Source organism: Diadema setosum, chromosome 3 (genome assembly GCF_964275005.1).
Source record: "Diadema setosum chromosome 3, eeDiaSeto1, whole genome shotgun sequence".
Classification (NCBI taxonomy): Eukaryota; Metazoa; Echinodermata; class Echinoidea; order Diadematoida; family Diadematidae; genus Diadema; species Diadema setosum.
This window is the reverse complement of record NC_092687.1, coordinates 43,175,504-43,196,392: the sequence shown is the minus strand read 5'-3', so window position 1 is coordinate 43,196,392 and position 20,889 is coordinate 43,175,504. Positions and strand designations below refer to the sequence as shown.

Below are 20,889 nucleotides of genomic sequence, written 5' to 3'. Positions count from 1 at the left end.
TAGTGTGTTGATTTACCGTTAAAGACCGTGTTCACAATTATACCTCTAGGTAAGGTACCGATACTAGTTTAATTCTTGGGTCCTCGAAAACGGAGAATTTAGTCCTCAAGCGAAACGCGTAAAAAACTTTGAAAATACCGGTAGCGGGAGTGCATGAACCCAGGCCAGCCTGCTGTGCCTCGCCTCGGCTCTGCTCTGGGCGCCCTGCCTGTTCGCACGAGAAGCACGTATAATCGCCTTTCCCAACACAAATGTTAACGTGTCGGGCAACGATGAAATTCTTCGTCCAGTGTTCGATGTTCTTGTTTTGCCTCCTGCTTTTTCTCGACACGTCCTTCGTCTCTGGAGCATTTGGTTTCGGTGAGTTGGATTCATAATTGTACATTTTCTTCTAATGAAAAAAAAAAAAGAAAAGAAAAAATAGGCCATGCAAGCAAACTCCTACATAGCTACCATGACTACCAACGCCCCAACGGTGACTACAGAATGTTTATTATCAATATAAAATGTTTATTGATTTTATATTAATTTTACTGTTTAGTCGACTCTAGGAGAGTAGTAGACGCCTATATGGTAACTATTGAGGTGTGGTAGAGTTTGACTGAACGCTGAAAGATTGGTCTGTAACTTGCCACTATGTTCATGGAGACTCTGTCTGGCTTCACGGAATCCCCTTGTACGGAGGAGAGTCATAAAAGTAAAACAAAAACAAAAACAAACAAACAAAAACACAAAAACTCCTCCAGACAGACAGATTTAAAAGAAATTGCACTATTCTACAGGTACTAGGCCTAACCCATTCTAGTCTTCTACATAGTACAGTATGCTAATGTCATGATAATATTAAATTTAATGATCACTGTACTGTTTGTTCATCCCTAGAATTATTCTTACACTGTAACTGTTGGGGCCTACTGGCTAAGTGTGGTTACAAAAACAGTGAGTGTGAAGCTCTAGATCTTGATTCTTAGCTGTGACTCGTTTCAGAAAGAACAATAATGCACAGTGTATAGTCTGACTGTGTGTGTTCATATTATTATTGTATTAAATGGATTAGTCAAATACCGGTTAGTGATTGGCTAAACACAGTCACGTGATGGAGGTACATTCGTTATGTTCACCCATGGGCGAACATTCTGGTAATGTTCTCCCATATGGGAAAACATTTTCACGTAACAAATGACAGAAGGCCTATAGGACAGCGCGCGCACAGTGAATTTGGCTCTGCGCGATCGGCGAGCGAGCGATCGAGTGTGTTGTGCTGGTGGTTGACATTGACGTATTTGACTAACCCATATAATATAACAGATGATGACTTTTGTTGTCGGGAACATGTAAATTTTACCGAACGTGCCACCCTCAGGGTTTGAAATGCTATTTCGGGAGGCTATAAGTCCCTCGACTTCGTCTCGGGACTTCATCTCGGGACTTATAACCTCCCTCAATAGCATTTCAAACCCTTCGGGTGAAACATTCGGTATGTTCCCTCCCCCACCAGTCATCATCTATATAATGTAGACCTCTACCTCTACCATGTACAGGTACCCATACAGCTCTCTGACATTTTGTGTCTACTAGAAGTACAAATCTAGCAAGAAATGTTAATACTTTGATTTTGTCACACACAGGCAAGAGTGACCGTGTTCGTCTGGAGGATATCTCCGTTCTCACCCTGCATAATGGCAAGATGACTGCAGCCAGACGATCTAGCCCCGTTCCTCAGGTATCCATGGCGACCACCTTTCCATGGGAAGCTATGACATAAATGTTACAAGTGTCACAAAATATCCCTTAACTTTTCCAAAACGTTTCCCTGTATTAATGGAAGAAACACTGACTTGAAATTGTTTTGTATCTTTATTCGTTTCAGTTCTGTGTCATACAATGCAACTAGAAATGCCTAGCAGAACAAATTGTGCCACATGAATGTTATTTATGATTATAATTATAATTATAATTATAATTATAATTAATATTGTTATTACTAATTATACTACTACTATATTTATTATTATTATTATTATTATTATCACCATCATTATTGATATTAGTTATTAGTTATTATTATCATCATCATCATCATCATCATTAATGATCTTTGACCTTGCTGTGCCTCTTAACCGTCTCTTAAGTATGTAATGTTTCTATTAAAGTTCTTTATTCAATTTTTCAATTTAGTATTACTGTGCTTGTAGTAGCACATGTATTGCAAATCAGTGTTATTAGCTATTGGTGTTATAATTGTTAGGTGATGCGCTAACGGCGTATCATTATTATTTGCATCTTTATTATCATTATCGTTATTATTTGTAGTGTCATTATTAATATCACTTTTTGACTGTACCTGGTGTCTCGCCTCTCTCTCTAGCTGAAGTGTGTTTTTAAATATACAAATGATGCACAGGATAGAGTGTGTTAGTGAAGGTGCGGCGCGCTCGAGAGTATTGACAATGGTGCGACATGCACGAGGCGCAGCCTCGTGCATGTTTGCAACCGTTGTCAATACTCGAGAGTGCGCCGCACCTACACTAACGCCACGAAATAATCCTGTGCATCATTTGTTTTATAAAATGGGTCGAAAACTAACAGCATTATTCACATACCTTTGTGGGTCAATACCAGTCAGCTACATGTAGCACTCGCTCAAAAGTCACAATATCCGAAGATGTTCGTCCCAAACATTTACGCACGTCGCACTCGGAAATCCCGCACATAAGTACTGTACGTACGTATAAGAGTATACGTATGTACGCCACGTACTGTTATGCACAAGAAAGGCCGCCGGCTGTTGTGGCAGCCGGCCCGTGGCCCGAACTAGAAGTTGTTTACAGGATTGACAGCGCGTATAGTAGCGCGTGACGCACTTGTAACAACTGTAGTGTAAACATTGTGACGTACGTCAGGCCAGGGAGGTGGAAGAGAGACTCTTCTTATAGTGCATACCTGAAGAAATTAATGCACGCACACGTGACTCATTTCAGCGCTTCCAATTGGCTACATTCTTGAACCCATTTTATAATGTTATTTAGTGTCATTGTTGCTTGTTATCATTTATATTTGTAACATTATTATGATCATTATTGTTTGTAGTATCATTATTATCAGTCTTTGACCTTGCTGTGTGTCTCACCGCTCTCTCTCTCTCTCTCTCTCTAGCTGAAGTGTGTGGGAGGCACAGCTGGCTGCCATGAATTTACACCCCAGGTTGTCCAGTGCTATAACAGAGGCTCTGATGGTTACGATGTCCAGGTATGTGTTGATACCAAATGCCTTTCTTAGCTTTTGCAATCTGGGTTAATCCTATCAGTGCCATGGACTAACAGTGAGCATGGGATTTTCTGTGCCAATCACAAAAAAAAAAAAAAAAAAAATGGACTGACATTTCGGTCAAAGACCCTTAATATCAAAGTCACACTAGTGGATTTGCTTTAAGGACAAGTGAATTCACAGGTACATGTATTAATATTGACTTCGATAAAGGTCTTTGACCGAAACATCAATCCATTTTTTTTTTCACCCCTGCAGTGTTTTGATTTGACTATACACACATATATATATATATATACATATATATATATATATATATATATATATATATGTAATTTATATTTGATATATTGTGAGCATTGAGCTGCATATTGACAGATACTCTGTGATTTCACTGATCTAAGCATCATTTTGTTTTCCACATTGTCCAGTGGGAATGCAAGACAGACATGGACAATGCTTACCGCTTTGGTCAGATTGAGGTGACCTGTGAGGGATACTCATCACCGGACGATGACTACGTCCTCAGGGGGTCATGCGGGGTGAGTCACAAACCTTGTACTGTCCGACCTCTTCCATCCAGCCTCCCTTTATCTGGATCTCTCTCTTATCCGGATATGATCTTGATCCCCCCACCCCCCCCCCCCACCCCCCATCTGTAATTAGAGGGAAAAGGTGGAATTCAAACTCAGACAAATTTCCTGCACAAACTCACATGAATTATTCCCAACAGAATTGATGTACATTCACATCAAAATTTCAACCAAATGAGATGCATTTAGACATTGACTACCACAGATCACAGCAAGAACATTAATAAAATAAAATAAAATAAAACTCTTTATTAAATCAGGGCACTATGCAGGCAATCGTTCATTGAGCAAACTATCAGAAAATTCTGAATACAGACCAGCTGACAAGGACGTGACATGTTAACTCAAAATTACCATTGGGTAGGCAGCTGTGTGTATTAAACACTGAGCCTCCCATATCATGCCAAATCCCTAATCCAGATGAGTGCCGGTCCCGACGTGCCCAGATGCGAGAGGTCGGACTGTATCATCAAGATGAAAAGATAAAATGGATCAAACGAAGATTGCTCACATCTCACCCGGAGTACCTCTCATGTATCCATCAATAATTCTGTCCAACATGGCAAAAGGAAGTATGAGTTAAATGACATTTTTGTTTAAATGTTGTTTAACCCATTGAGGACGAGTCCCGAGTATACTCGGGCAAGTGTCTATGGGAAATGCGTGTTGTAGCAAAATCAAACCGTCCTCAACGGGTTAAAATTGTCTATGCTTGCCTTTGTTACATTGTATACGGTTAATTTAACTTTTCTGTTATTACTTCTTCTAGCTTAGAGTATCGGAAATGAATATCTATTTAAACTGGTTTACCATTTTGTGCTTTGCAGCTGGAATACACACTGGACTACACAAAAGAAGGTATGCAGCAAACCAAGTACGGTCATCAACACAGCTACTATGGGAGTGAAGACAATTCATACAATTACTACAAGAGGTATTAAGATGTTTGGAAGATGCTGAAGGCATATATGATTGAAATGCAGTCAGGGTTCGAAATTGGCGATGGTCCGCTGGCCATTGGCCACCCAAAATCACGTCGGACTAGCTAAAAATCAAAAAATTCTGAAGTTACTAGTCCGTCTGGCTAGCCAAAATATTGCTTCAGTGTCAAAATTGATTCTAAGTAGTCCGCCTGGCTAGTTAAAAAAAAGTTAAGTGCGACCCCTGGCAGTGCATTATAATTTTTGCTCGCTGGGCAGGGTTTTTGTGTTGTGGCCAAAAAGCAGCCATATACATGTAATGTGTGCATTGTTTCTCCTTTCCTCCTTTTCTTTGTTTTTTCTTCTCTCTCACCCGCCTCTATTCTCAATCTAATCAGTGTGCAAGAAATGTGATGATTTGTCCATATTTTGCTTTAATTCATTTCTTTTTTACTCATGCAGTGTTGTAGGTTACTTTAAATAGTGATTGTTCAGTTTTTTACATCACATCTAGACCAAAGGCAAAGTCTGTTCTCTCTCTACTTTATGAGAATTGTTACAGAAAAAAAAAATGAACAGGTTCAACTTGAAGTCAAGCTTGCTGTTATATGCAAGAAGTATGCATTGCAGTGTATCTTAAGCTTATACATAAGTTTATAGTGTATCTTAAGTTTATAGTAGTGTATGTTGCTGTGATCACATTGTGTGCTTGTTGGTTTGGTGCTATTGTGTTTATACATTAATGTAGGTGTACATGTGTGTGGGTGCAAACTCCAAATCAATTTGTGTGTGTGTTGTGTGTATGTTTACGTGTGTGCATGTGTGTGCAAACTTCAAATCAAGTAAATGTGTTGTTTTTTTAATTTCATTACTTCTGATTGCATTGTGGGGTTCGTTGATAGTGCCTGTGTGTATACAAATGTATGTGTGTGTGGTGTGTGTATGTGCAAACCCGAAATTAAATTAATCTTTGTTTGTTTTTTTGTTATTCCCATTTACTCTCCACCTGACAGTAAGAAAAAGTCTGGGGGAACTGACTGGCTCTTTCTTGCCATTGTTGGAGTGATCATCTACGTCATGTACAGAACCTGCATCGCAGACTCACACAACAGATATCCTTTTCAATACCAATCAAGCAGAAAATTAAAACGAAAGCAACCACAAAACTAATGACAGTTTTTATTCCAAGCCCCCCCCCCCCCCCATAAGTAAGACTGTTTATGATAAATAAAAAGAGACTGCTTTGGAGGTAAAATTTCAAACATGATTTTTCAAACACATATTCCAAGTTTTGAAGTTATCATCCAGTCACAATAAAATATCTTTCCTGTGCTGATGCCTGCGAGGTTATTATGGTATTGTGTTGACAGATTTGACAGAAGAATGTAAAAGTCTCAATTTCAATTTTGTCTTTGTTTGGATATCATACCAGAAATGTTTACATCTGTACTTTCAAAGCAAGTAAACATTCTTCACATTCACAAAGGTTGACAAACTTATCCCTCCCACTTCCACCCCCACACATGCAAGATAAAGATCATATGTAATCCATTGTTTAATATGGATGTGAAAATCTGGTGGGTCTTGTGCAAAGTGTGTGTGGATATTAGGATCTGATGAAATAAAGATGAACCCATTGAGGATGGGCTGATTTTGCTATAACAGCTTTTCGCATAGACACTATGAAAAATGAAAACTTTAAACCTGTTTTTCTCCGAAGTAACATTTCTCAAGATAGACCCTTTTACCGTGGAACGGCCGCCTGCCCAAGTATACTTGGCTCTAGTCTCCAACAAGTTAAGGTGCAGTCCCTTGGGAACATGATAGAGTTTGTGATGTGATAGTATCAGACTTTTTTATCCTTGACTTCCACCTTTCCCCACTGCCAGCCAAACTGGTTCTGGTTCCGACGATGGCTACCCTGGTCCGAGGGGGTCTGGGTTTGGTCCTGGGGGAGGTGGTGGACCCCCTCCACCCGGCTTCAGGAGTGAATACTACCCAGGGGACAGCTGCAGTGGTAGCCCGGGGTATAGCCAGGGTACTAACCGAGCACCAGGCACTGGTGGAGGGGGAGTAGGTGGAGGTGGATTTTGGACGGGCGCGGCTGCTGGCGGTCTCCTTGGTTACCTCTTTGGAAACAGGAAGTAAGAACTATTTGCTTGTTTTTTTGAGAGTCGCACAACCTGTCTTTATTTTTATCTCCCCCTCCCCCTTTTTGTCACTCCCTCTCTTTTTGTTGCCCTCTTTCTCTTTCTACCTCGCTCTCTTCTTACATAGATGGTCAGCCAGTCGTTGTAGTATCACCTAAGACAAAATCAAACCTACAGTTTATCTGGAGAGCCAGTTTAGCCAAAAGTTGAGAAATGTACGTATACAGATTAGGAGAATATGTTCTGTGTATTTTTTTTATCCTTACAATTCTTGTATACACCATAAAGCCGGGTTAGACTTTTTTGATGGGAAACAGGGGGAAATGGTGCGTAGTGTACTTGTGTTGTGCACTTTGGGTGCACACTGCATGTGTGGGGTGTTTAATAGGACACCTGCTTTGTCTTTGCCCATAGCTAGCCAGCTAGCAATGGACTTTTTGGCCTTTGAGTGAATATCTATGGCTAACATTTAGATTTAAAGTTGTGTAAGTACAGGTAGGTGTTGTTCTCAAACACATTCACACCAAAGCAGGTGATAACTGCCATTGTTGGGACATTGAGGGTTCTTACCTCAGGATTTCAAATATTATTATTTTTGAAAGGTTGGATGATGTCCCTTCACTTCATCTTGGGACTTTATAAAATCTCACACTTATATTTCTTATTCTTTCAAGCTACAATCTTTTTATTTCAAATCACTTTGATAGATCACTCATTGTGTTCCCTTCCCAGGCCAGTTATCTATAGAATAGTGCGCTTATAAACCTTTTGAAGACAAGCTGATTTCCCATTTTCCTAGCCCGAGAATACTCGGGACTAGTCTTCAACAGGTTAATGGCAATAGCTACCTGTATGCAGCTAATAGCAATGCCCCCAGTATGTGTGTCACATATCTTCTCATTCATCTTGGTGATGTCTTTACATTCTTTCAGTCGTGGCTATGGAGGCTATGGAGGGTACGGGGGGTACACCAGACCCCATCGCGGCTTCTTCTCCGCCCCTCGCCATTCCTCGGGATTCTCCTCCTGGGGTGGGTCTGGAGGGGGTTTCAGCGGTGGTGGTGGAAGCACTGGCACTCGTACTGCCTCAGGTGAGTAAACATCATTTGTAGGTTGACTTGGACTTGTTGTTTCAAGATACAAGATTCAGTCTTCTGATGGTTTAGGTCTCTGTATGATTACAGGTAATTTTTTGCTTAAATAAACAGAGAAACTCGATGGGAATAATATAAGATCTTTAATTTGCTTCAGTGCACTAAAAGTGCAAGAGTGACTAAGGGATCAAAATGGGTGTACAACTGATGTCCGTTAGTTGAGCCATCACAAATACTAAAGGTCATCTGCTTTATCCTCTTTTACCTGATTTGGGTACAAGTTGCACTCAGGGCATTTTCTATAATTTGATGCTGTGCATCATGCCGAGGTCAAAGGTCATTTCAGGTCATACGTGTAGGTTAAAGTTCATCTGCAGGACTCTCTCGAGGCAAAATAAATTTGCACCCGTTATACCAAAACTTGGTCAGAGATGTGCTCCGTTGATTTTCATGTTTAGGTGCTGTCTAGGGTCTTATGCTCGGGTCAAAGGTCATTGGAGATCAGAGGTTACACGTATGTTGTCCCTGCAAGACTTTCTTTACAAAAACGTTGGCTGCCATTACTCTGATAGTTAGGACATTTCACACATGATACTCCCTCAAACCAAGAAGGTTCGAGAAATGGAGTCACAACAGTCTTATTCGCTTTGATCCCATGCTCGAAGCCGCCACTCAAAAATATTTGAAGTATGTGTCAAACTGGATCTGCCGCTCAGATGCGAAGACAATTGACTCGTGTCTCATTGCATAATCACCAGCCACTTTCCAAGGAAGATATGTCTTTGTGATGGTAATTACTTTTCGCTATCCCTACTTACAAATGATGGGCGGTAGACAATGGTAAAGGCACAGGGGTGCCCGAATAGAAATTACTCAAATATTACTAAAATAGATATCAAAATTACTCGACTGTACGTGTCTGTACACTAATCTGACATATTAATTTATAAAGAACTGTACTTGAAGATGATACCGTATTAGTTTCATTTGGCGGAAGTAAGGAGAAAAGTGATAAAAACGGCTTTCCATGAGGGTAAAATTTCAAACACTTTCATAAAATACAGGTCAGATTTACACTTTTACACATATTTTCGAACGGAATTGACTTTTGTTTTATATGCTTTATCATTAGGTGAAATTTCATTGCATTTGATATATAAACGAGCAGCATGTACCCGATATTATGTTAGCGTTAAAAATGAATCTTCAGATTGCTCAGAAAGATGGCGGCTTCGAGCATCTAACATCAAAGGCACAAATGCACCTGTTGAATTCTTTTGTCCATCCATAGAAAACTGACAGCTGATTGAATAATTATAGTCAGTTGTAACTCCATCTCTCGAACCTCCTTGCTCAAACCTTCTTTACCCTTATCATCAATGCAATAAATAGTTATGACTTTGTAATGGAAAACTCCAGTGCTTTTGCTGTTACCTTCAACTCTTTAATTTACCACAGATCCCTTTACAGAGTCTTTCAGATATAGCTGTATTGAAAAGAATGTTGTTGGTTTTGATCCGATTCATTCATCCCGTGGAATGAGCATTTTGAGTTGTTCCAAGTGGATTCTACACAATCCTGCAACTGCCTTCTTCACAGAGAAATTGGATGTTTTTGCTGAAAGTTCTGCACAATATACAGGATCAGTAACCAGTCACTGGAATAATACAATTCTAAACTATTCAGATGACATTACATTCTAATAACTTTAGTCTGTTTCTTTTTGTTACACAGGATTTGGTGGAACCCGACGTCGATGAAAGCCTTGGTAGACCTTTGCTGCAGCGTTGTCTTTACTAGAGAAACCTACTGATTGGGAAGTATCATCCAGACTCCCAAACTGTTGTTTTGTTTGTTTGTTTGTTTGTTTTTTCAGGCACTATACAGAGCACTCCCATTATAATGAACACAGGGCCAAAAATCATCATCCAGAGATCTTTATTAGATTCTCTGAATTTTTACAGCTGTGAAAACATTAGCAAAGACAGAAACGTATAGTCGCTGGGGCAACAAGACCTCGTATCTACAAAATGTCAAATGTTCGGGAGAGCCAAAAAACATGGCGTCCAAAGCACTAGAGTGAATGGGAAAGCCTTTCCTTTGACATGCCGTGGTGGCTTCATTTTTGGAGTAAGACAGTTGGGATGTGGACAGGACATCACTTAACCCTTTATTTGACCATAAATCCAAAAAAGTCATTTTCACCAAAATTTAAGATACAAGGTCTTGTCACCCCAACGATAATATGTGTTTGTCATTTTGCTTGTTTCCAGAATAATCGTATTTATTGATTTATTTCAGTTTATGTGTGTTGTATTTGAATCATTGATGTAAATTTCTACATGTCATACTTGAATTATCAGACCTTTTGGTGTGCTGTAGTTACTCAGAGCAAGAGTGTGTCTCTGTAGGAGGCAGAGAATGCCATTTGATACTCAGACCTTCAGAACAATTTGCATTCATTGTTTTCTTGTGATTCCATTTATACAGTTTCTCTAATTGTACTTGCATGTAGTGTGTATATGCTCTCATTGTAAGTAATCTACAAATGCATGCCACATTGAAAAATACACGTATTTGGTGAAACCCGTTTGTGAATTTGTAAGGTTTACCCTGTGTGTAGGCCATACACAATGAGGTAAGTATGCTGTCCATGTGAAGTATTTCGGACATCAAGTGGGCATGCATTGCTAGTGGTCTGTACACTTTGTAGCAAGCAAAGGGTGTGAATGAGAAAGCACTATAATGTTCACATGTAATATGGATCCCATAACACAGAGTGGCAAGTGTCATGCAGTTAGTAATTTGCAATGAATCTGGTAATGCACAAATTAATGTCTTTATTTTCTGCATTCCCGCAATTGGCACTGTACAACTAATGCACAAACTCTGTACACCTTTGTTTTGGCATGTACATGTATTTGCAGAATGAGCAAAAATGTTCATGTGTACACATGTATGGTACAGATGTACAAGACAAATGCTGCCATAGCAAGTACTAAACCTGTTACAATTCTGGTTTTGTAGATCGGCAAATAACATAGATCAGGGCCACGTTGCATAGAAGTTACGGTGTACTATTATGGTAACTTTGCCATCCAATGGTAACTACAATGGTAACAATTCTCAACAGCCAATCAAAATCAAGAATTCCATGGAAGTTACCATTGGATGGCAAAGTTACCACATTAGTAACTTTTATGCAACGGGGCACAGAATTTGATAGCCTCCAACAGAGTGTCTATTCCTTCGTTTCATTTGCTGTGTTTAGAAATCATTTTATCAGCTTCAGATTCAAAGATAGAAAAATGCATTTCCTGTCTTTGTGGTTCAAGGTCACAATATTTCCCAGAGGCATGTGGCTTTAAGAGGCACATGTTTAAACACTCTGATGCTTTAATACAAGAGTAGTGTACTTCGCTACAGTCTTTAATACCTGGAGTATTACCTACATGTATTATCCCCCAAATACAGTATTGTCATTTCTCTCTGTCATATACAGTGCACTCCCGTTATAACGGACACGGTTATAACAAAATTCCGGTTGCAACGAAGTAAAAATTTCAGGCCGCAGCATTATCCACTCGTTGTATTTTTAGTGTTTATAAATATGGTTAAAACAAAATTTTGATATTAGAAAAGAAAACTACCGGTCCCGAAGACTTTGTCCACTGTATGTATTATACTCGACTCTTAAAAGTATTGCCGGCTGCGTTAATTCTGTTGACTCTAATCTTTTTTCTCAAGACAAATCATGCTGCTTAAGATATGTATGGTGCAATGCAGAATATTAGATACATGTATATGTCTATTTTTTTCTTGTTTCCCCCAAATGATGGACTTTTCTATTGTAGATAAATCACTAAACTTGTGTATACAATTGTACTATATCTTGTAAAATACTTTTGCCTGGACAGTAAGAAAAGAGGTGAGATAATCTTTTTAGAGGTATTTTTCATGCACGTTTCAAATATGAATATTAATGCCCCAAATTTTAATCTGATGCCCATATCTAGGAGGTCATGGGTTTTAGTCCCAGTCAAATACTGGTACACGTATGCATACCCATAATTTTGATCATGGCTTTTACTCAAATTTAACAAAAGGAAAAGCTTGGCAGGTATTTTGGCAGATTTTTGGACAGGTGTTGGTTCTGCTGCAACGACTGCCAACCCTACACAAGTCAAATGCAGTGGGACTAAGAAAACGTGCATCAACTCAAGCAGAATATAACACCTCTATAAATTGGTCGTATGTACAATTTAATTGAAAAGGGGGGTGGGAGATGGGATTAGTGTATATGTTAAACATTAGGCAGATTTTTGTTTTGAATTATTATTAACAGATACATGTACATTCAACACGGTGTGAATTTACAAGAGGAATTGTTATTAAAAAAAAATAGTAACATCTTGCTACCAGTGAAATTTCCTTTTTTTTTAAATCAAAATTTTGTTACATCAGTGTTCTTCATTACAAAAGTCTAGTGTATTGTATGTGATCCTGTAAACACTGAAGTGCCTTGGACAGTAGTTGATAATAATTAGCTGTAAACATTGCTCTGTTTCTCTTCTGAAGTTTTCTCTACTGTCTCTCATAATATTTCTACACGTATGTCATGTATTTATCACTGAGAAAAATATGTTATAAACATATGTAAAGCAGTTGCAATTTTTTGGTGCCATTTGGCATTTTTGCGTAAATAAAGTCTCCATTCTGTGACAAATGAATCACTAAAGGTCTACATTGGGCCTCCAAGGCCCCCCCCCCCTCGACCTTTTGCGCCATGTATCGCTATCGCAAAAAGCTATCGCCACGACGTTTCATGACTTTTTTCTTTCGAGTTTCGCGCATCTTTTGACACTAATGCCCGGGCGTGCGGTTCCGAAGTTGCGCATAAATATGTACAATGTATGTGAATGTCGGACCAAAAATTGCTTAAAAATGTGAATTCGTGTACAATTTCAATGCAAACTGTGTTTACAGGGAAATTTCATAAAAGCATGATCATTTTGGGGTTTTATGGAAAAAAATCAATTCATAACATATTTTCTTGTTCAGAACGATGTCACGGACAAATTTCATCAAAAAAACAATTAAAAGCATAAAGTCGAAAATACAAAGAAATATATAAGAAATTAAAAAAACAGTAAAATACTTAAGAAATTTTTTCTGATTGCACAATATTTTTTTCTCGTACATTTACTAAGGACATTTAAAAGAATATTTACACAAAAAATGTGCCTGTTTTGAGCTTTATTTAGTGATTTATACCAAATTGTCTGATTTCAAGCATTATACGTAGATAAATTAGCATAATTTGGCATGATGATTTTTTACAAAATTAACATCATGGTACTTTAGATTACATCATAGGCAATGTGTGTGCCAATTTTCGTCGCGATTGCGCGGTCAGCGGCCGAGATCTGGGGGGGGGGGGCCTGGCAGTGTGTCTGTGTGTCTGTTTGTGTGCATGCCTGTTTCAACACATTTCCCCAATTTTCCATGAAAAAACGTATTGAAATATACCATCTTTTAGATCTTTTAGATCAATAATTAGTTGAATAAAAAAATTGGAAACCAACTTTCTGTTGTTACATTTTGCCAGATATCAATCGGCTTCTTTGGGTGGGGAGTCTGTTTCCATTTTTTTTATTCAACTAAAAAAAAAAAATTATTGATCTTGTACTTCGACTGGACAAATGAAAAGAATTTTCATCATTCTATACTGTCGTCTATGTTGAAAATAATAATGTGCAAAACTTATGAAATACTTATCAGATTGCTTCATAAGGGCGGACGTCCACTTGGCCGCGGACAAGCCCAGGAAGGGTTGCGGAAGCAAATTTTGTCATTTCGGCATCCTGTCCGCGTCAGACGCGGAATAACTTTGTGAATCGGCTTGTCCTGGGACATTCCTAGGACTGTCCGCGGACTGTCCGCGGATTGACTGCGGACATTCCTAGGAATCACTCCGGAAGAGCGCGAAATACCTCGGAATATGCTAATCGTAGCTGGGCAGCGCGGAAACATCTAGGATTACACCAGGAATGAACGCGGACAATCAGGATACCTTCCGGACAACATAAGTTAGGCATGCGGACAAACTGCGGACAATACCAGGAAAATGGAAAGGTATAAATTTGGCGCTGACTTTGACTTTTCCTCATTTGACTGCAAGCCGTCATTGATGCTCTTTGTTGTGCTTCCGCAGTAGCTGCTGATATTATTGATATGATTGGTCAATGTTATTTTACAAATGTGACCACCAAAAGTCGAAGAATAATAGGATTGTCTGCATGTCGGCTGACGACTCATTTTTTTTTTTATATTTATCTCGTATGGGAGAACAATCTTTTCTCTGCCTACAGTCACATGAATGATATTCGCAAACTTTTTGAACCATATATATATATATATATATATATATATACATATATATATTCTTTATTCTCTCTTTTTAGACCTGTGCTTCATCCATCGTGAAGTAGATACATGTTTTGTCTGATACTTCTGCAGAGCGTGCCAAACTGACCCTAATCATAAAATTTGTTTTTCTTTCTCTCATTTTTACTCTTGTGCATCTCTAACTCTCTCTTATTTTGATCACTTTTGAACATTTTGCAATGATTCAAGTCCGAGAAGGTTTTTTTTTTTTTTTTTTTCATGCTGAGAGCTTACTAGCCTATTGTCAATAAAGTGTAAAAATGGGGAAATATTTTTAACTTACTTTAATTTACTCTTTTTTTTGGGGGGGGGGGTTCAGCTGGGCTGTCAAATTGGACAATAGAGTTTATTTGCAACTAAAACAAAAAGAGAACATAAAATCATTAGGTAATAACTACAAAAATCATTCAGGTAAAGAATATTTCTGAAATGATTTGTGATGCTTAGGGTGTACTTAAATATATACACTCAGCAAAAAAAAAAAATCGAGTTCATAATTTATTGCTTTTTCTCTCATTTCACTTGAATTTTGATTTGACAGAAAATTCTTCATTTTCCTCCCTTAGCTTAAGCTTTCATTGTTATTTTTGAGCTTCAAAAATATTACATTGTAATGAGACCACTGGTATATTTTTTCAATTGAATTCATGCTTTTTATTGTGATGAATTTGTCTTTTGTTCTAATATATTGCATCATTAGAGAGCATTTACGTATGAATAACAACTTGTTCATGTTTTTATAATACATTAACATTTGGCCAAAAATTCTATGCTTTTTTTCTGAGTGTATTTCCACCTACTTTTGTGATTTTTCAGCTGGGCTAGCTGTCACATGGGACAGCCTAGTTTGTTTGCAAATAAAATAAGAAAACAACATAGAGGAAAATGTACCATGGTAAGTAATGGGAACCATGAAAGTCACTCAGATGAAAAATAATATCTGAAAAGATCAAATCAACATAAAATTACTAGGAGGTTAGGAGGGCTGATTTCACTTCTTTCTGGTTGCTATTGGCACAGTCTCTACTACCTTCTTCTCTGCCTTCTGGGACCGGGAACTCCTTAGATATACCTGTTCTTCATCAATAGACGAAAGGAGTGCCTGTGATGGGGATATTTGCATGGGGGCCTCGCCTCCCTTCTTGCTCTTTTTGCGTTTCATTGGCATGACGCTCGCGGAAAGTGTTGACACTTTCGTGTCTGGATCACAAAATTTCCGCATCGGTTCCGGACACTTGCATATATAGATCTGCATCGGCTCCGCGCTGTCCTAAAACATTCCTGGTGTCTTCCGCTTTCATTCGCGAGGCTTCCCCACACCGCGGGATTCTTTCCGGAGCGTGTGCGGAAGGAGGGGAAGGGTTCCGGACAAGCGGGACATCCTCAGGACATCGTCAGGACAAGTCGCCGAAGGTGTCAGGAAGTTCATTTCCGCGTCCAAATTTTGGTCTCGATCAAAATTTGGACGCAGAAATTTTTCTCTCTCCCGAAGGTGCGGAAACGCCCGGACATGTTTAGGACAGTGAGCGGACACGTTCAGGAACGTGCGGACAGGTTGCCGAAGGAGTGCGGAATACCAAATTTGCATTCCGCGTCTTGTCCGGGTCTTGTCCGCGCCCTAGTGGACGCCTGGTCTAAATAAACATACAGATTGCAGCACATGTACATCCCATTTTGAAATGTCATTACATTGAGGTCACTCCAACACTCTAACAGAAATCTGTCAAACCTGCACATGTCAACCGATCAGTCACTCGAGGGAAAGAAAAATGATTTGGAATCCAACTTGATCTTATCATAATATTTAATAGGTAACTGCCATCCCATTATCTTACGAACAGTGTAACCCTCACTAATCATTTCATTTCAATAAATGACTCCATTATAAAGGGATTAAATTTCGTTCATTCTGCCATTTACGTTTTGATTCACTTCGAGGCCATAGCGTGAGATTCAGAAACACTGGCAGGAAAGGAAAGTAACCATAAGACCAATATTTTTACCAAACAGGACTTCATTTGAAAGAGTCTCTGGATCATTCTTACCAGTGAAAGGTTGACCATGGGATAGATATTAATTGACCACTGGCTACGTGTGACAGGTGGCCACTACACACAGGCTCTCTAACATTTCCATCCTCTCTGAAAGTGTTCAGAGTGGCTGCTGAAACAGGTTGAACTACGGTCAGTACATACCATAGAAGGCATAGTCGTGTGATAGCAACAGCAGGAGAATCCCCTGTATGAACATTCTCACCTCCAAGGAATATCTTTTGAAATACATTATTACATGGAATTCACCAGATCGTCATTCTCTATAGTCAAAGCTCCACAATAACAACAAGCCCACAGAATATTCACATTTTCTTTACTGTACGACAAAGCCTTGCCAGTATCAACCAAGCATACTGTGACACACATTCATTTGCTGGCAAACACAAATTGGTGACATACATAATATACGATTATCTCCGTGAACTAAAGAGACTTCTGGGCCCCATTTCATAAGAAAGTTGATATGATAGCAACTCTTGCTGGAATGGCAATTGTCAAACTAACGACAAGAATCCAGCTTCCTGATTGGCTGTTGCTATTGGAAGTTGCCATTCCAGCACAAGTCGCCATCCTACAAACATCTTTTATGAAATGGGACCCTGGTTTACCACATTTCAGGAACATAGTAAATTCATGAATTGGGACTGAGGATAACTTTGTGAGTAATTATATTCATGATTGAGAAACACAACAGAATGAGAAACAAGTACAGTGTAACCTCAAAGAGGTCAGGTATAACAAAAAACTCTTTTCACAAGGTAATTTTCCAGGACCCAATTCTTTATATTTCTTTTTGTGTTTTTGTACCCCCAAATAGATCCCCAATATAACAAGAACATTTGAGTGGTTCCAGTGCACTGAGCAATGCTCTACCCTGAAGAAAAATACGAATGAATTTGTGCTACAGAAGGCAATACTTTAATTCATTGTTAATTTCACAAATTATCAGTTGCCTCATAAAATCTGCGCGAGTAACACTAACATGCCAAGTATCTAGCATGCACAGTATCTCGGGGAAAAAATTTTGTGGCTATAGGGATTTGGGCATACATTCATTGTATACTTAACTCTGCCCACCTTAGGAATAGTTTTATCAGGAATTCACACACATAGCAATCTTATTAAGCCCACTAGTGTTTCCCAAGTACTGTAACCTATGAATCACAGCTGTACTTGTAAGTCAGGTGAAAGTTTTTCTCGCTTACTCCAATTAAAGAGAGATGTACTCATTTGAAGACTATTATGTCTCTGTCAACCTTTGGTACGGAGACATACAAAGTACATGTAATGTTGGTAAATTCAAGGAAATGGGGAAAAAACACTAAATAAAATGCTATGTTTTAAATAAACTTTTTTTCTTAACTGCTACGCTGTACAGGAGATTTCATATCATACACGATGTGCGAGGTCCTTGCTCTATTGAACACCTCTCAGGCCAGAGGGGGCGCTGTTCACGCAGGCAATTACTTTTATCACTCGGAGTCTGCTCCATTGGTCACCAACCAGGTGATTTCGCATAAAGTCTTGCTTGCATTTATGACTGCATCCATGGTTGCAGTCATGCTGTACATTTTCTGCAGGTAACATCAGGAGCTTCCATGGGGAATCTCAGCTATAGAATCTCCAGGTCATGTCCAAAAGAGAATGCTGATTGCCATGGCAACACAACAAACAGCAACATAGGGACTCTTCCTCTCGCCAATTCGTGCACATTTCCAAAAGATTCCAAGTAAGCTGTATTGTGGGTGACAAAAAAACAAAAACAAAACAAAACTGATGAAAATGCTCAAAAGTCTGCTGCACAGTAGTAATTAACAGTTTCAGAACTTGTAAATATAATGAGTTACAGTGTATTACTGGTATAAACAACCAGAATTTCTTACTTGCACGAAATTGTCACAAATTTAGCAAGGAGCCAAGATTCAGGGAGTACCGTAAAATGCACATAAAAGTTCAAGTTTACACAATGCACCTGATATCAGTGGCAATTTGCAAAGTTTCATGCTAAAAAAAAAAAAAAAAAAAAGGCTATCGGGTGCATTCGTGCAAGTTTTACGCTGTGAATGTTGCTGATTTTATAGTATGTTGCAGCAATAAAATTAATTGCAAAAATGTAATATGGATAAGTAAAGACAAAGCATTCAAATCAAGAGAAATCAATCACACGAAATTTTCTGTCTTTTTTTATCATTGTAATCATACCTACTACAGTAGTACAGTGTACTCCCATTATAATGAAGTCCTTGGGACCGGCAGTTTTCTTTTGTTATATCGAAATTTTGTTATAACCGAACAAATAAACAATAAAAATACATAGAACAGATAATGATGCGGCCTGAATTTTTACTTCGTTGTAGTCAGAATTTCGTTATAACCGTGTTCGTTATAACGGGAGTGCACTGTAACTAGAATAAAAAAATGCACAGGATGTAGGCATTTTGTCCTTGATGGCCCGAGACAGCAAACCTTCATAGCATAGCACACACCAACCCATTTTTTCTACTGGTCCGACAGACGGGCCCGACCAGTACAGGTCCGACAGTACCAGTACAGGTCCGACTGGTCCGACAGACGGGCCCGACCAGTACAGGTACCCAGTTTTTCCATTTTTTACTGCGCTATTTCTGAAAAAAAATTTACTGTCCCACAGTGATTTTTTACTCTCGGGACCATAGGACCAGTGCATGTGTGCAGCATTGAGTATACACTGCACACTCCTGCACTCTAATCACCCCTTGTGAAGAAATTGGCTCACTTTTTTCGCCACATGGAAGAGGAGGTTAGAGGGAAACTGACCCAGGATTCAAGAGGACACTTTCGCATGAATCTGCCATGTTTGGAACTTCTTTGAAATAAAAAAATTTTTATCACAAGTATGTCTAAAATGCTAGCTCGCCAGGAAAACTTGCTTGTAAATACTTTGACAGTTAACTAGCTTTACATTATTGTCCAATCTTTGTAATGAATATGGCGGCAATTATCACAAGATCTATACAGTGCTCTCTTGAGTACTGGGTCCAGGTACCTTTAAAGTTAGTGCTAACGGGGTGGTTTGGCCTACTCAGTATTGCAGCCAAGTGGAATATGCACGGCAATAAACCTCACCCTTCCTTGTTTTTGTCCAAGAGACGAGGAGCCAACGCCCGAACATAGGCACAGGTGCAGATCAGAAGTAGGACGACCGTCAGAAGACTCTGGAAGTTGAAGAGTGCAGACTTCAGGGAAGAGAGATGAAAAGGGTTAAGGAGTGTGATGGCTCATGTATGTATTTAACTTGACAAGAAATCACTTGAGAATTAGAAATATTCAGCGGCAAAACCAGGCTGTGCACATGATATAATAACTTATTTCCAGTTAAGAATGAAAAAACAGTTTCGGGGCAATTCCGCGGTTAGTAACGTTACATTTGAACAAATTTAGATATTTGTTTTTACCACTAAATTACCATTTATTCATTTCAAGTCAAAATTATGTCAAAAACATGTTCATCCTTCCCAGGTTTACGATACAGAAAAGAATGAACACAATCCAAGAAATATTAGAATTGCTATAGCAACTTAAAGGGCTGGTTAGTAATGTTACGAAAAAAGGACATGACAAAAAAATCAATGTCTTGTAACAAAAAGTGTGCAAAAATTCAAGTTACTTCAAACAAAGTGTTCCATTAATTTCAATTATTGCATCATGACAAATGTTCATGCAAATTTTTTTAGCAGTTCGACCGATAATTTTTTAGCTAGACCCCCAAAAGCATGGTTAGTAACGTTACGGTTAGTAACGTTACATTTGTCCGGAGTAATTCCGCAGGTCATTTCACCCTTTTGTAATTGACAAAATGTCACATGACTTCTGGAGTATTTAAATGTATTCATCTTTTACCCTTTAGCAAAACTTTGAAGAAAAAATTTCAAAGGAACCCACTGTAATTTGCATTTAAGTGAATTTCAGCGTCCCCAGTCCCACATGTATATTTTAAATGATGGTTTTAGATCTCGCAAAATCAATAAATACGAAAAATAAAATCTACTGAATTTGAAAGACCCTAATGATTGGTGAACATCCATGGCATTAGTTGATACCTAGATCAAAGGGTAAGATAAAGAGGCACATTTCTTTTATCCATGTCATGTCCACCTAACTGCGGAATTGCCCTTCGGGTTTTCTTGTCCATATGAACAGCTGTACGAGGTTTAATTTGTGTAGTACCATGATGAGGTATTTGTTGAACTGAATTCACAAATTATTACAAAATACACTGTATAATAATGTATTCTGTGTCCCTAGCTATCATGGATCAGTGTACAAGTAAAACAAAAACAGTAAGAAACATACACAAAATACAGAACATTGTGACCTGATGTTCAT

The 20,889-nt window shown here is 38.7% G+C and overlaps 1 protein-coding gene across 1 annotated transcript; it reads left to right on the top strand.

Moving 5' to 3' along the window:
* Window positions 1–233: 233 nt before the first annotated feature.
* Window positions 234–19,729, top strand: LOC140246891 (store-operated calcium entry-associated regulatory factor-like). The gene is made up of 10 exons (XM_072326215.1): window positions 234–360; window positions 1,629–1,723; window positions 3,157–3,249; window positions 3,699–3,809; window positions 4,688–4,794; window positions 5,794–5,883; window positions 6,658–6,924; window positions 7,863–8,020; window positions 19,039–19,114; window positions 19,651–19,729. The coding sequence occupies exons 1-10, from the start codon at window positions 252–254 to the stop codon at window positions 19,727–19,729; spliced, it is 1,185 nt and encodes a 394-aa protein (XP_072182316.1). The 5' UTR covers window positions 234–251.
* Window positions 19,730–20,889: the final 1,160 nt, after the last annotated feature.

Coding starts and splice junctions, on each gene's coding strand:
- LOC140246891 (XM_072326215.1), top strand. CDS start 252: ATGTTAACGTGTCGGGCAACGATGAAATTCTTCGTCCAGTGTTCGATG. Junction 4,795..5,793: donor TCATACAATTACTACAAGAG/GTATTAAGATGT, acceptor TCCACCTGACAG/TAAGAAAAAGTCTGGGGGAA. Junction 19,115..19,650: donor GACGGGCCCGACCAGTACAG/GTACCCAGTTTT, acceptor TTTTTGTCCAAG/AGACGAGGAGCCAACGCCCG.